Consider the following 15,351-nt stretch of genomic DNA (forward strand, 5'->3'; position numbering starts at 1 on the left):
TGCAAAACTTAAAAGAGACACTTTTGAAACAATGACTTTTACTCTAACACTGTGACTGCAAGTATAACTGCTTCTCTAAAAGAAAAGGAGTACTTGTGGCACCTTAGAGACTAACCAATTTATTTGAGCATAAGCTTTTGTGAGCTACAGTTCAGCTGTAGCTCACGAAAGCTTATGCTCAAATAAATTGGTTAGTCTCTAAGGTGCCACAAGTACTCCTTTTCTTTTTGTGAATACAGACTGACACGGCTGTTATTCTGAAACCTGCTTCTCTAAAGACTACTACACACTAAATATGCTAGTCAGTATAGGTAATTAAAATACTCAACTATGAAATGAATACATAGAAAATATATACCTAAAGCAATGAAATGCATGATATTGAACTTCTCTCTACAATAGAGAATGCATCTTCTATGCAAAAAAATTACACTTTGGAAATCATATTATGCAAACACAAAAGATTCTTTTGTAAAATGAATAAATATTAACTTAAAGGAATCATTCATTCTTTCTACATACTGAAATTATAATATAGTTTCTCAGTATCACAAAGCAAAAATTAATGAATTATTGACTTCTATTATCAACAGTCTAACTAAAGAATTCTTTCTAAATGCCACCTTATGCACCTTAAAAGCAGTATGTTAAGAAATGTAAAGAGAAAAAACGATATTTTGTAATTGTAGCTCTAAAGAGTAAGCTGCTCATTCAGTAAAAGTCTTGCTTACTGAAAACAGCTTTTTACATCAACACATTTCAAGTGGCCTTTGTTTTAAGAAACAAAATCTGTGGTAAAAAAGAAACAGGAGTTCTTTATATCTCTCCCAGCAGTAAGTAGAGAGAACACCATGTGAACAATTACCTGGTCGAAGTATAAATCTGTTTAAAGAATAAATGTGCTGAACACCATTCAACACTAATCCTGTATGTACTGTAATGTCCTCTTAAATAAGAAAGAATGCCACTATTCAGAGACTCAAAAGCCTCTCATTAAACATGAAAATAAATTGTTCTGACCTGTGAATGAATAAACTCGTGAAATATCTCAAACAAATGCCTGACAAAGGAATAACCCAGCTAAAGGAATACATTTCCAGTACACATATGCCGGAAAATAACAAAACACAACAAAAATTAAAAAAACAATGCTTCACTGTAGTGGATGTATAAGCAAACGTGCCCTGCTGGTGGTTTTGCGTTCACAGAAGAAAGGTTTTTAGAGGTTAAGTTCAGGTCACACGACAAATGAAATTGTAACAACCCAACTGACATTGTATAATGTCTTCTTCCACTCAATCAATAGGGCACTGTTAGTCCTATTTCCATAGAGATGGCTTGCTCCTTTCTGAAGGGTGCCTATTGTTTGAGGAGAGAGATTTGCCACTTGAACTGCGTTGTTCCCAAAGGATACATACTTCATCAATTATTTGTATTCTTAACATCTACATATTTTCATATTAACATCTGCAGCATACATACAGCAAGCATGAGCACTTAGCTGTTTTTCTCTTGACACCGACAGGTTTTCAGAAGCCCCTTAACAATCAGCTAAATTATAATTAAGGCACAAAGATGTATAAGGATTTGATACACTGTTTTAGAGAGCTCAAGGTGTCTAGAAACCTGGTTAAAAAAAATGCAACAACCCATAGAATTTTAAAGCTTTTAAAGTAGATTGTGCCCGTACATTTTCAGAAAAATGTACAAATGTGTAACAGACCCAGACAGTAACAGCTTTTTTGTTAAATAAATGTCTTTAAGCACTAAGAACTGATTTAATAAAACACCACCAAACCATACTTTTGAAATATATTTGACACACAACGCCTCAAAATGTACTTTATCAGTTGGCACTGCTGAGCTTACATGATGTTAACAAAGATAGCATATTATTAAGAGTTATGAAAAGCTACTTCAGAGACAGAAAAGATTATGGCCGATTGTTGACTTGACCATTTCAAGGGATCCTTGCTGCTCTTTTAAATAAGTTTTAAATATGACTGAACGAACAAATTTAATTTTAGAATCCCTGGTTTTCCTTTAAGAGTAAAAAACACCCAAAACTAGTTTGCCATTTTAATACTGCTTTCCTGTAAGAAAACTTTTTTTAAGTTGCGGGGGGAAAGGGGGGAATTACAAGGCTTCATAGGCCAAGTTTCAGCACATAACAGATGTCTGAGTTATAAACTAAGAACCAGGGAAGACCATTAATGACAGCGTAATAATAGGAACTATAATAATGATCAAAAAGATTTAGAGCATGAAAGAAAGTGTTCTTCTTGCTAATTAATTCAAGCGTTATGATGCTTTGTGCCCTGACACTGTGCATGGTGCTGTACATAAAAGAAATTAGAATACTTCCTGCCCTGAAAGTTTACACTCTAAATATACTGTTACAAACTCAGAGTCTTTTAACTGGAGACATTAACTAGATTTATTATTAGTTAAGGATAAAAATGATGGAGCTAAATTTTATTTATTCGCTATTATAGAGAACTATCTAGCACATAATATAGCCAAAGATATTTCAATCTATAGACGTACACTTAGGGGTACAGTATGAAATCATGTATGAAGGACCATGTTTGGTTTTAAGGTACATATCTTATGTTAAAATATCAATTTCTCTTTAATAAAAGAGAGCTTGTCAAACGACGGGGGCCATTCCTGTGTGGAGCTGAGAGCTCTCAACACTGACTGAAGTTTGTCAGAGTTCAGGATATTCCAGCTCCCGCAGGCTCAAGTCCGTTGTTAATTTCCTTATACATATTTTAAGTGACATTTTGTGCTTCCACTCAAAGAACGTATTAAAAATTCTGATATGATTTGGTAACATTTTCAAGTCATGAAGTATGCCCTATTTTTCTCTGTAAAAGAGAATTAGAAATTGTTTATATCTTTTTCCATAATCCTCTCCAATATGGGTCAGGCTAAGGTTAAGAGTAGAGGGAACTACCACATCAAAGACAACCAGGGTTAACAAAATCCAAAACCATGTGCAATTCCAGTTGTCTTCTTGTTACAAGGTTAGAGGTCTAAAGAAAATGGAGAGGTTAGAAGGTTCTGATTCTCCTGCAGACTGCAACGCTTACAGTGGGAGAAAGCAGCAAACCACTGCGATAGATACAGCAGCCAATATTGATCTTTGCTGTTCACATTTTCCTTCTTGCATGTATTCTGAATTAGAATGAATATCCATTATAGTGATGTAACTAGAATGCAGCACAAGTATGAAGACAAATCAGGTACCAGAGACAGGCATCTGCCCATAACCGCTAACATAAACAATTAAATTAAATTTACAGTTTACCAATAGGTGAAGCTCATCTTGCTAATCTAAACGGACCATCTGCATCTTTATATAATGACAAACTTCATTAGTTCTGGTTAGTTAATCTGATCGGTGATTTGTAATAATGAGACTGAAAAACTTGTCAATCCTTTTTAAGAAGAGTGCTGGGTTTTTTTAAAGAAACTTTTGTGAAGGGACCTAGGCCAAATTTCGATTAAACTATGGCTAGTTTAATCAGATGAATCTATTACAGTTCAAAACTTAAGGGAGAAAATTATGGTTAAAAAGGCCCAGAGGTATTGCTGGTTAATCTAACCCACTTTCTGAGATGTGGAAGAGAGCTGGGAGAAAAAAAGAATAATACTAGCAACTACTTTACCTGAAAACTGTGTAATAAAGCAAAGATGCTGCAGCTGCTCCCAATAAGCCACAGAAAAGATTTACTCGGTAGGCAATGGAACCAAAAGGGAATAGACCAATCACCAGTTTGGCCAGCAGAGTGAACAAAGGGTAACCAGGAGGATGGGCAACCTATGGACAAACCAGTAATAGGTTCACAAAGTTTCCATACAGCTGAAGTAAAAATTGCAATGACATTCTAACTGAGAAGTATCTTCTTTATTAGCCTGGTATTATACACTATGGTCTATCATCAATAACTAGGGTCTTTGAACAGAAGCTTCTCTGTAACAATCTTTTTGTGCCATTTTTAACTTAGCAAATATTTTCTTTAGTAGAGTTTGCCACACGAATCACCCATAATAATGACTCACTTAGAAAAGAGGTGACACATTTCATTATGATTTCTTAAACTGCTTGTTGTATGGGGTCACAGTACATTAGGGTCATTCAAAAGGCTGTTTTTAAAAAAGCAAATTCTGAACTATTTTATTGGTTAGCAAGTTGAAAGACCACACTGCTATCGGATTACCACCATGCTGACAGTCCTAAGGTCTTGCCTAAAGGGATCATGCACCATAATAAAGTTTATTAAATAATAAAACTTATTAAAATTGTTAACCCGATTTATTTTATTCTCCCCAGCTTATACAAAATTTGGGTTGATAATAAGCCAGCTACTGTATATACAGTAAAGCCTTTGCTTTATAATTTAGTTTAATTGGATTTAAAACTTGAAGTAAATTGTCGCGTGCTGTACTTATAAGTTAGTAAAAACTGTGGTTTGAAAATAAATTAATCTACTTTACTCCATGCTTAATTAAACTTCCTTAATTCCTAAAACTGTTAATGAGAGCATTGATTAAACAATAAAACTAATACTTACTCCAAGCTCATATGCGGCTGTGATCAGCTCCCCTGTGAAAAAATAATGTAAAACCAATAATTACTATTAGGAAATGACACTCCTCCAAAGTTTTCAAAATCCAAATGCTTGCATTGGGGTTTTGCATTAATTTGACTGGATAAAACTGTAAATCTGTAGAGATTTAACAGCATGAAATTTTCTAAGAATATTTTCTCCCTCTGATGTCGTTGCACAAAATATCTTTTGTATGTTTTTCGCAAGACTCTTACGGACAGATATGTGAAGGTGTAGGTAGGCTGCATTAAAGAATGGCCTGATACATTCAAGTTACAAGCATTACTTAAAAAGAAAAAATTAAACCGAGACTGCTTGTTTCAATAACTTTCAAGAAAAACAGCATTACAGTTTGTATAGTTTATACTGCATTGTTTCTTAACAACCTGGTTATTTCTCATGAAAAAATACGGCTTTATATTTTTAAATAGGGCAAAAATAATCCGTGTGCATGTATGCCTGGGTCAGTTTATTCAGGAGACCAGCTATAACCTGGTGCAATTTGACTTTGCACCATTATTTATTTAAAAAGTGACCCTTGTTCCTGCTAGGGGATATTAGACTCAGCCGACATGTTCATTATATAATTTAGATTTTATATTCTGTTTGTATTTCCTGTGATTTAAAAAAAAAGCCAAGACAGAATTGTGTTAGTGTAATAATACTTAGCATTTCTACAGTGCTTTACATCATTAAAGAATTTTACAAACATTATGTAGTCATATATATTAAATATATTCAACACACATAAATACATTTAAACAACATGAAGGCAACAACACAAGTAGTCCCGAAATTCAAAGTTAATGCTGATATTCTATCACTAAATGGAACATCAAGGATTTAAGTCACCTTGGATAGTTTGCTACCTGACATTCTAAATCAGTGATGTGATCCTGCCTTGAATTTCTATTCCCTTTCTTAAATGGACAGCTGCAGTCTCACTGTTGTACTGAATATTACTGGTCATTATTATTACTATTATTATAAACATTTTAAGGTGCTTGTGCAGTATTTTAAGGTGCAGTATGTATGGCCAAACGATACATGATACAGACATAATATGAATTGCATTGCTCCTTGCCATATAAATGGCTAAGTGTATGTTACAACAGTATGTTTTTTTATTTGCAAATAATTCTAAAACAGAGATAAGAATTATAAAAGAAGTTTTTAAAAAACATCCAGTTACAGAGCACAATTAGGAAAGAGGTGGCAGTCAAGTTACACTTCCTGTTAGTCACTTATGTCAAATCAGGGATCTCATCTAGAGCATTTGAGAAACCCCAGAGCCAGCCCCTGATAGCATAAAAACCTCTTGGCTCTTGGTTTTGTAGTGCTATGAAGTAACTGCTATTTTTATTACTACTCTATTTTAGGAAAGTTTCCATGCAATGTATGATCTACAAAAACATAGTTTGGATTTGGAATGTACTCATCCCCAAATTTAATTTAATCCATAATGGCTACGGCAGTTCTGAGGTATTAGAAATCCAAGGAAGCCGGCAGGGCTTGGTTCTGCATGAAAATGAGCAACTCAGAGGAACTGAGCATTCTTGCTACCCAGAGCATACTCAATAGGGTGCACACCTCGCTGCAACTTGCTAAGCCAGGGCTGTCTCTTTTCTTCTGCAGAGAATTAGGTAGAGCTGGGAGTGGGTTTAGAGACCTGGGGTGGAATCCGGAACTAACAGGAGTTTTGCCATTGACTTCAGTGGCAACAGGATTTCACCACTTGTACTTAAGTGTGAACCCATAAATTTAGGTTCAAGCGCCAGCAGTTTTTTGTTCCATAAAAGTTACCAGAGATCTCACCAGGCAGAAACTCCTCCTAGGTGCATGCTCAGCAACATGACTAAGACGTTCTGGAAAGCACAGTGCAAACCCCAGTACAGACAGTCTAGACAGCACTGGCCATAAGCTATCGTAACCACAGCCTGAGGCACGTTAGGAAAGCAAACCTCTGTAATTTGTTCCAAGTGATTCCCCGATTTTGACTATGACCATCATCTAAGGTGCTCCTTGTTTTCCTTTGCAAACAGAAATGTATGAACACCTGCAGCACACTGCGTCCTGGAAAGCATGCATGAGGATCAAAATTAGCAACTACTGTGAATGTGGAAAAAGGTCACATTAATAAAGGAACCTGTGAATCAGGCTTCCTGCCACTTTAAAAGCGCTGTGATAACTGCATACCTGCACACTTGCTAAGGAAGCTGAATTATCCAGACTTCAACTTGTTGGATTAACAGCAGGTAAAACCAGGCTCAGAGTTGGATTTTGCCAATTTTTGCACTCACCTGTAGCCAAAGCCACAGCCCGTAGGACTGAGTCAAGAACAGGGCAGCGTCTGAAACAACATCACGGACTGTATCTAAGAGATGGCTAGGGACTCAATTAAATCTTTCTAGGATATTGGGTAATGTATTTGTTTAAAATGCCTATTATTGACAAGAAAGATTATGCACTATTATGTTGATACATATTACTATGGTATTGATCCCTACTGTGGATAAGGACATCAAGACAATATGTACGTAAACTACCAAGAAAAGTTGTGTGAAAAGTTAGAGGATGTATAGCATTGTCAATTTTCAAGCATTACGACACAGCTTTTTAAAAAGTGTTTATCGGAACAAATACCAAAACCTCTAAAACGCTTTAGGCACCAACCTTCATTTGAAAAATGAAACAATACAAAAGAGACAAAGAAAGTGCTGCTGCAATCTTGGCAAACTACGAGGGGTATCAGAGGAGCAGCCATGTTAGTCTGTAGCTGCAAAAAGAAAAGAAGGCCTTGAGGCACCTGAGAGACTAACAAATTCTTGACGTCTGATTTGTGTCCATTTATGTAAAAGAATAAATGGACACAAATCAGACGTTAAGAATGATAACATTCAAAAATCAGTCGGAGAACATGTCAATCTCTCCGGTCACTCGATTACAGACCTAAAAGTGGCAATTCTTCAATAAAAAAACTTCAAAAACAGACTCCAACGAGAGACTGCTGAATTGGAATTAATTTGCAAGCTGGATACAATTAATTTAGGCTTGAATAAAGACTGGGAGTGGATGTGTCATTACACAAAGTAAAACTATTTCTCCATGTTTATTTCCCCCCCTCCATGCCCCACCACTGTTCCTCACATGTTCTTGTCAACTGCTGGAAATGGCCCACCTTGATTATCACTACAAAAGATTCCCCCCCCCCCCCCCCGCTCTTCTGCTGGTAATAGCTCACCTTATCTGATCACTCTTGTGTATGGTAACACCCATTGTCTCATGTTCTCTGTATATATAAAATCTCCCCACTGTATTTTCCACTACATGCGTCCGATGAAGTGAGCTGTAGCTCATGAAAGCTTACGCTCAAATAAATTGGTTAGTCTCTAAGGTGCCACAAATACTCCTTTTCTTTTTACTAGGGGTATGTGATTTGTCGGTCTGCACACGGGACAAGGAGCCAGGAACAACTGGATTCTAATCTGTCCTCTGACTCTGCCTAATTTTACGACCTTGAGTGAATCATCAGCCACTTAATCTCTCTTCCTCAGTTTCCCTGGCCATCTGTAAAATGTGGATAATAATTACCTACCTCACAACCATGCTGTGGGCATTAATTAGTGTTTACAAAACACTAAGTATTATTATTACATAACAGGGTACATGTGACACTGATATAAAATCAGGACATGAACATGAGATTGACTTTAAAAACACAGTGTGTCTTGAGGCTCAGAATGTAGGGTGCTGCTGTCTGAAACAGAGAGAAAAGTTCTTTTCAACTTGAGTTTATTTGATCCATTTTAAGCTGGTTCAATGTCTGCAGATGGTTTTGAATTAACTGTAAATTTTATTCTCCCTCTTTTTTTATTATTATTATACCAGCAATGGCAAAACACTATGAGAAAGATGCCACTGAAAAGATCTACATCATTCCTGGCATTTACATTTTACGATTACAACACTTTAAGGACAATTTTTAAAAAATATAGTGTTTTGAAAATATTGGGCTGTCTTTCAAAACTATGTATGATTTTAGACACCAATCCTGCAAATACTTAAGCACTTGTGCAACTTTACTTATATGAGTAGTCCCATTGACTTCAATGGAACTACTCTCATGACTAAAGTTAAGTGTTTGCAGGATCAGGGTCTTAGAGCCCAGATGCTCAGAGACAAAATTTACAAAGGACTTGTTTGTCCAGGGGTGGGGGAAGGGAACTGACCTGGTCCTTAAGCGGAAGTGCTTATCACGACTATAGTACTGCATTTCTTGATTCAATACGTTGTAGTTTATCGCTATCAGCCACTGTTTTGGAAGGAAAAAACCTGATCCTCCCAGTGGGATGTGGTGTGGAAGTGCTGGGACCCTAGATGCACCTATTTAAATATTTTAAGCGGAAGCCCGTGCAGAAGGCTAGGAAGAGCTGAGTTGGAAATGACCTGGCCTCAACAAGATCCAGCAGCAAAGCCCCAAAAGACACGGATGGTGTAACTGGTCACTGATTCAGAATGAAATGGAAAGAACAAGGGAAGAAGAGACGCCATCAGGCAGACTACCAGGGGGACATGCTACAGGAACACATTTCACATTAACTGCCACATCTGAGGCATGGTCTAGCTCCCCTGACAGGGTGGTTCAGAGTCTCTGTGACTGCTCAAGCCCCACAACACATGCAAAGACTGTCACTTATGTCTTTGTCTTACTCACAACCTCAGGCGGAATCTATTACAGACCGCCTTTTAGGAATCTCTCTTGCAGTGTATCAAAGGCAATTCTCTGAACTGAAAGCAGGCATTTCCCTGCGGCTCTCCTGGTGGCAACACTCTTCTTATTAAAGTTCGGGGCCTCTTATGATCAGAGTCAGCCAATCATGCTAAACTGGGCAGTGGTGCTGTGACACATCATAGCACAGTAGCACCCATAATACGCGAAGTTATTATTAGCAGAATTGTGGTAGTACCTACAGACCCCAATCACAGACCAAGTCCCCATCGTATTAGGCGCTGTACAAACACAGAACAAAAAGATAACGCCTGTCATGAGGCGCTAACACTATAAAAATATCACCAACATAAAAAGACATGGGGTGGATAAAATAAATACAACACACAAGGAAACAGGTCTGAGGGATGAAGAACACATGCCTTGTTGTTTCTTGGGTTTTGCTGCTGTTGTTTTTGATGTGCTCTAACCCATCAGACGTAATCAACACCCAAAGAACTAAACTCAATTTAATTTATGGTCAAATCAGGAAGCAGTATTGTAGAATCGTAGAAGTGTAGAAGCGTCTATCCCCCTGCACTGAGGCAGGACTAAGTAAACCTAGCCCACCCTGAACAGGTGTTCGTCTGATTCTTAAAAACCTCCAATGATAAAGATTCCACAATCACCCTAGATAACCTATTCCACTACTTAACTATCCCTATAGTTAGGAAGATTTTCCTAATGTCTAACCTAAATCTTCCTTGCTACAGATTAAGCTGATTACTTCTTGTCGTCCCTTCAGTAGACATGGAGAGCACGTATATCACATTTGTTAAATTTATTTGCATCCTGGATACAAAAAACTGAGCAAGATCACAATCAAAACAGCACAGAACTGTTCCAAAAACTGTAAACATGCATTATAGCTATGACCCACAGGCACTGTCTAAGGTAATACAGGTATGTATCCCATCAGGAATTATTTTAGAAGATGAAAAGGTTATTATTGTAAATATATTATTAATTCCAGATTAACATATAATATGGTTAAAAAATGGAAACAGGCAAAGGAAGATGCTTAAAATTAAAATAAAAAATGTTAAACTGAATGAGAAGTCATCAAGATGTGCCATAGCTAGCCAATGAAATGAGACAGTTACCCCATTTGTCTCTCCCTTCACGCTCCCATTGTCTGCTGAATTTACTTCTTCCATCTTGTTTTAAATATAGTTTGTAAACTCTTTGGGGCCAGGGACTATCTTTTACTCTGTGACTGTACAGCATTTAGCACCACAGGGGCCCAGCCTTCATTGGAGCCTCTAAGTATTGGTATAATAATAATTACAGCCCTGCAGCCAGGTTACTTACAAGGCATGCAATGTACCTGGGGACCCAAATGTGCACTTTATTAGGAAGATTTTTGTGAAGTGAAACAATTCTGTTTTCCACTGTCCTTAAATCAAGTACCTATCACTTGAAACATTATTCAACTTTGTATTAGGGTATGCACGGTTATGCTAAGAATATATTACCTTAAACTTACAATACTGCCAATAAAAAGAAAAGGAGTACTTGTGGCACCTTAGAGACTAACAAATTTATTTGAGCATAAGCATTCGTGAGCTACAGAAAGCTTATGCTCAAATAAATTTGTTAGTCTCTAAGGTGCCACAAGTACTCCTGTTCTTTTCGCAGATACAGACTAACACGGCTGCTACTCTGAAACACTGCCAATGTAAAACATCAACATATTAAGCAGGAAATATTGTACTTTGCATAACTATCAACCCACTGCTAAAGAAATCCAAGATAACTGACCAGAAGTCTAGGGGAAAAAAATTGAAAAAGTATAATTTAAGATGAAAATTAAAATATAGTTCTAATGGGTTTTCATTTCTAAAATTACTTTCTCTAATTAAATCCTAATTTCCAACAAGGGGCAATGTCAGTTTAAACAGAGACAAGAAACATCTTAGATGCAGAGGTTAAGAGGCAAAGCCTTGAATAAACTCCTCAGCTCTTTTGGGGGCCGGGAAAGAGAAAGCAATTTAGTCTGTAAGTACCGTTAGGTAATTAATACACCATCCGACACACACAAACTCAAACTGCAGCTGTACAGGCAACATGCTAACCAGAAGTTTAAGCAGGACCAGCCTTACAATTTGAAAGTTCCCCAAGGAACTGGAGGAGAGATGACATTTTCCCTTCCTACTGGCAGAAGAAGAGTGAGTTTGTTTCCCATTTTCCCCTAGTTATACTACTAGAAGGACAAATCAGCCTAGTCAATACTCTGCCATGTCAAATATAGCCAGACACATGCTCAAAAGAGTAAGAGCCCAAGCAGTCCCATATTGCTTGCGACACTGGCTGGTCTTGGACGCAAACTGTTCCACCAAGGCTGCTTTCTAAATCCCTCATTGAAAGGCAGGACACAGACACAACACATGTCACAAAACCGGACGCCACACGAAATCAGCATGGTTGGGGTGTGGCTCCAAAATAAATCTCAGGGAGTAAGCTGAGGTCCCTAGAGGTTTCAGGAAGCTCCTCCACTGCAGTAGAGCACAGCAATTGGGCACAGAGGAAGCGACCAGCCCCGACCCTGAGACCCCATCCCTGGAGTGGAGGGAGCAAGAGGCAGGAGATGCAGATGGACAGGCTACACAGCGGCTGGACAGCAGTCTTCTTAAGACTGGTTACCGCTCATTACTGCATGGCTATGGGAGAGCAGGGGATGGGCATGGGGGCTCCTGGGCCTGTTAGGGAGACAGCCCATATACTCTTCTCAATGCTCACTTGCTGGGGTGAGACTCTCCTCATTCATTCCCACCCCAAGTCTCTCCCAGGGGGAAAGGGTCGTGGGAGCTGCACAGGGTCCTCTGCTTGGTGTCCCTCTGTAGAACCCTGACTTTGAACCTCTGACTCACACTCCCTGCCTGTTTTCTCATTTGTTGCGCCTCAAAATCAGCTGATCCCTCTGTTCTCTTTTGGCCCTTCCCCTCTGAAGAGCGGCAGGCCCTTCTGATTTGGTAGCTAGATCGTTATTGGCAATCCACAGAATCATAGGACTGGACGGGACCTCAAGAGGTCATCCAATGATGGAGATTTTGCAACCTCCCTAGGCAATTTATTCCAGTGCTTAACTACCTTGACCGTTAGGAAGTTTTTCCCTAATGTCCAACCTAAACTGCCCTTGCTGCAATTTAGGCCCATAGCTTCTTGTCCTACCCTCAGAGGTTAAGAAGAACAATTTTTCTCCCTCCGCCTCGTAACAACCTTTTATGTACTTGAAAACTGTTATCATGTCCCCTCTTAGGCTTCTCTTCTCCAGACTAACAAACCCAATTTTTTCAATCTTCCCTCATAGGTCATGTTTTCTAGACCTTCAATAATTTTTGTTGCTCTTCTCTGGGCTTTCTGCAATTTGTCCACATCCTTCCTGAAATGTGGCACCCAGAACTGGACACAATACTCCAGCATGGAGTAGAGCGGAAGAATTACTTCTCATGTCTTGCTTATAATATTCATGCTAATACAGCCCAGAATGATGTTTGCTTTTTTTTTTTACAATGGTGTTACATTGTTGACTCATATTTAGCTTACGATCCTCTGTGACCCCCAGATCTGTTTCTACAGTACTCCTTCCTAGGCTGTCCTTTCCCATTTTGTATGTGTTCGACTGACAGTTCCTTCCCAGGGGAGCATTTTGCATTTGTCCTTATTGAATTTCATCCTGTTTACTTCAGACCATTTCTCCAGTTTGTCCAGATCATTTTGAATTTTAAACCTATCCTCCAAGGCCCTTGCAACCCCTCCAAGCTTGGTATTATAAGCTTTATAAAGCGTACTCTCTACGCCATTATCTAAATCATTGACGAAGCTACTGAACAGAACCGGACCCAGAACTGATCCCTGCGGGATGCCATCCTGAGGGACCCCACCAGCCCTTCCAGCTTGACCATGAATTACTAATAACTGTTCTCTGGGAACGGTTTTCCAACCAGTTCCGCACACATCCATCTAGAAAACAAGGGACCATCCAGAGTTTTCTGCTTGGTGTCCCCATCCAAAACCCTGATTTTGACCCTTTGACTTCACTCCCCTTCCTGGTTTTGCACTGGCTACCCCCAGTACTGCATTGTCCTCTGGGTCTCGCTCTCCCCACTGGATTGAGGGGTGAGCCTGGGCCTGCCCTTCCCAGAACCCAAACAGACCTGGAGGGAGAAGGGGGAAGGCTGTACACAAAAGCAGCCCTGGGGGTGCTGTTTGTGCTTGGCCGGCACACCCTTCGCAGGTGGGTGGATGTGTGTGTGTGTGGGGGGGGGGGGGTAGTTCAGTCTCTCCCCCGGGAGATCTAGGGCGGGGAAGGGGGCACAGCCGCTGCACTATCACAGCCCCCGCGGCGTGGGTACCCGGCCGCGCACTGCAGGCGGGGGGAGCCCGGCCTGGGTCAGTGACGAGACGGGGTGGACGCGGGTACCGCGGCCGGGGTGTGTGCAGGAGCCACTGGCCCAGGTGCAGCCCCCGGACAGCGGGGGCCGGGGCGGGGGGGGTCCCAGCCCCGTCTCCCCTGCAGGGCGGAGCGGCTCCCGGGCCCGGACGCTGCAGGCGGGGCGCGGGGGGGGTCCCTGCGCCGGGGTCGCGGGGGCGGCCTGGGTACTTTACCCGAGTCTCCCCCGGGCACGGACGGCGGCAGCGTGGCCGCGTACGCGGCAGCCACGGCAGCGCCCAGCGCCCCGGCGAAGCCACCGGCTCCGCGGCGCTGGGGGCCCCGCTGCCTCCCGGGGCGGCTGCCGCGCTCGGGACCCATGTGCAGCCTCCGGGCAGGCAGCCCCCGCTCCTTCCGGGAGAGCCGCGGGGCGGGGCGGGCGGTACCACTGCCGCAGGCCGCGCGGGGGGGGGGAGGCCCGCAGCGGGGCAAAGGGCAGGCGCTGTGGTCCGACCCTGGCGTGCTTCCCCCCTCCCCCGTGTTGGTACATTCGGAAAGGGTGCGGAGGAGGGGGGGCCGCTGTCTCCCTGGGCCCCGCGCTCCCTGCGGTGGGGAGACGCACTACGGGGGAGAAACCACTGAGTGGGGGGGCCTGGAGAAACCACTGCGGAGGGGGAGGATTGAGGAGGCTGGAGCAGGGAGGAAGGAGATGAGGCAGGAAGACAGACTGGAGGGAAGGAGGTGGGGAGGGGGTAAGGAGAGAGTGGGGGAGGAGAGAGTGATTGGGGGAGGGGCACAAGGAGAGAGTGGGGGAGGGGAAAGAGGCTGGGGAGGGGCACAAGGAGAGAGTGGGGAAGGGGAGAGCGACTGGGCAGGGAGACAAGGAGCTAGGGAGCTCAGGACTAGGCAGGGCAAAGGGTGGGGATGCATGGGGAGTGCTGTGGGTACCGGTCTAGTCCAGTCAGGCTCAGCTGTCACCTCCTCACCCCATCTCCTCCTCTGTGGCTTGTCTGGCCCTGCCCCTGGCACATGTACCTGGCTGCTGGGCAGCTCCTCGCAGCTGCTTTGCCAGCCCTCATGCTGCAGGCTGAGCTGAGCCCTGATTTACACCTGGGTGTGCCCAGCTGACAATGCCACAGGCCTTCCCCTCACCCGCAGCGACAGGATCATCGGAAGCACCATTCCTGCAGCTGTTAGAGCCTGCTGCTCCCTCCACTGCAGCTCCTGTCAGTCACTGGTTCCTCATTGTCCTGCTGGCACAACCCTAGCTCATGTTCCGCTCCTTTCCTGCCTGGCTAATCTCCTCCCTGCTGGGCCACTCCTCTCCCATCTTCAGTAGGAGCAAAACAAAGCTGCCATGAGCATCACCCTCTTTCACCATTCTGATCACATCTCTCTCCCTCCCCCTATTATTATTAATGACAGAAGAGGGGGTATGTAGGGCAAATTCAACAGCATAGTAGACAGCTGCACCCATATGGGGGTGGTTTGCTTGCAGTTGGCCCTGGTGCCTCACTCATCTCGCACTAGTGGCTTCAAGCAGCTGCAAGTGCACTGTAGTGTCATCACCCCTGGTACCTTGCCTCAGCTTGGCA

The 15,351-nt window shown here is 42.0% G+C and overlaps 1 protein-coding gene across 2 annotated transcripts in view; it reads right to left on the bottom strand.

Moving 5' to 3' along the window:
- Nucleotides 1-14,137, bottom strand: part of TMEM260 (transmembrane protein 260) — a 48,766-nt gene extending 34,629 nt beyond the window's left edge. The window contains exons 1-3 of one of the 2 annotated variants that reach the window (XM_074956456.1): nucleotides 13,993-14,137; nucleotides 4,581-4,612; nucleotides 3,675-3,826 (exon numbers count right to left, since the gene is read on the bottom strand). In XM_074956456.1, coding sequence (XP_074812557.1) covers nucleotides 3,675-3,826; nucleotides 4,581-4,612; nucleotides 13,993-14,137 — 329 coding nt within the window. Of the gene's footprint in view, nucleotides 1-3,674; nucleotides 3,827-4,580; nucleotides 4,613-7,289; nucleotides 7,382-13,992 lie in introns of those variants that run through there. The other variant, XM_074956458.1, reaches the window with a different exon arrangement.
- Between the last annotated feature and the right edge of the window lie 1,214 nt (nucleotides 14,138-15,351).

The sequence above is a fragment of the Natator depressus genome, chromosome 6, assembly GCF_965152275.1.
Source record: "Natator depressus isolate rNatDep1 chromosome 6, rNatDep2.hap1, whole genome shotgun sequence".
NCBI lineage: Eukaryota > Metazoa > Chordata > Testudines > Cheloniidae > Natator > Natator depressus.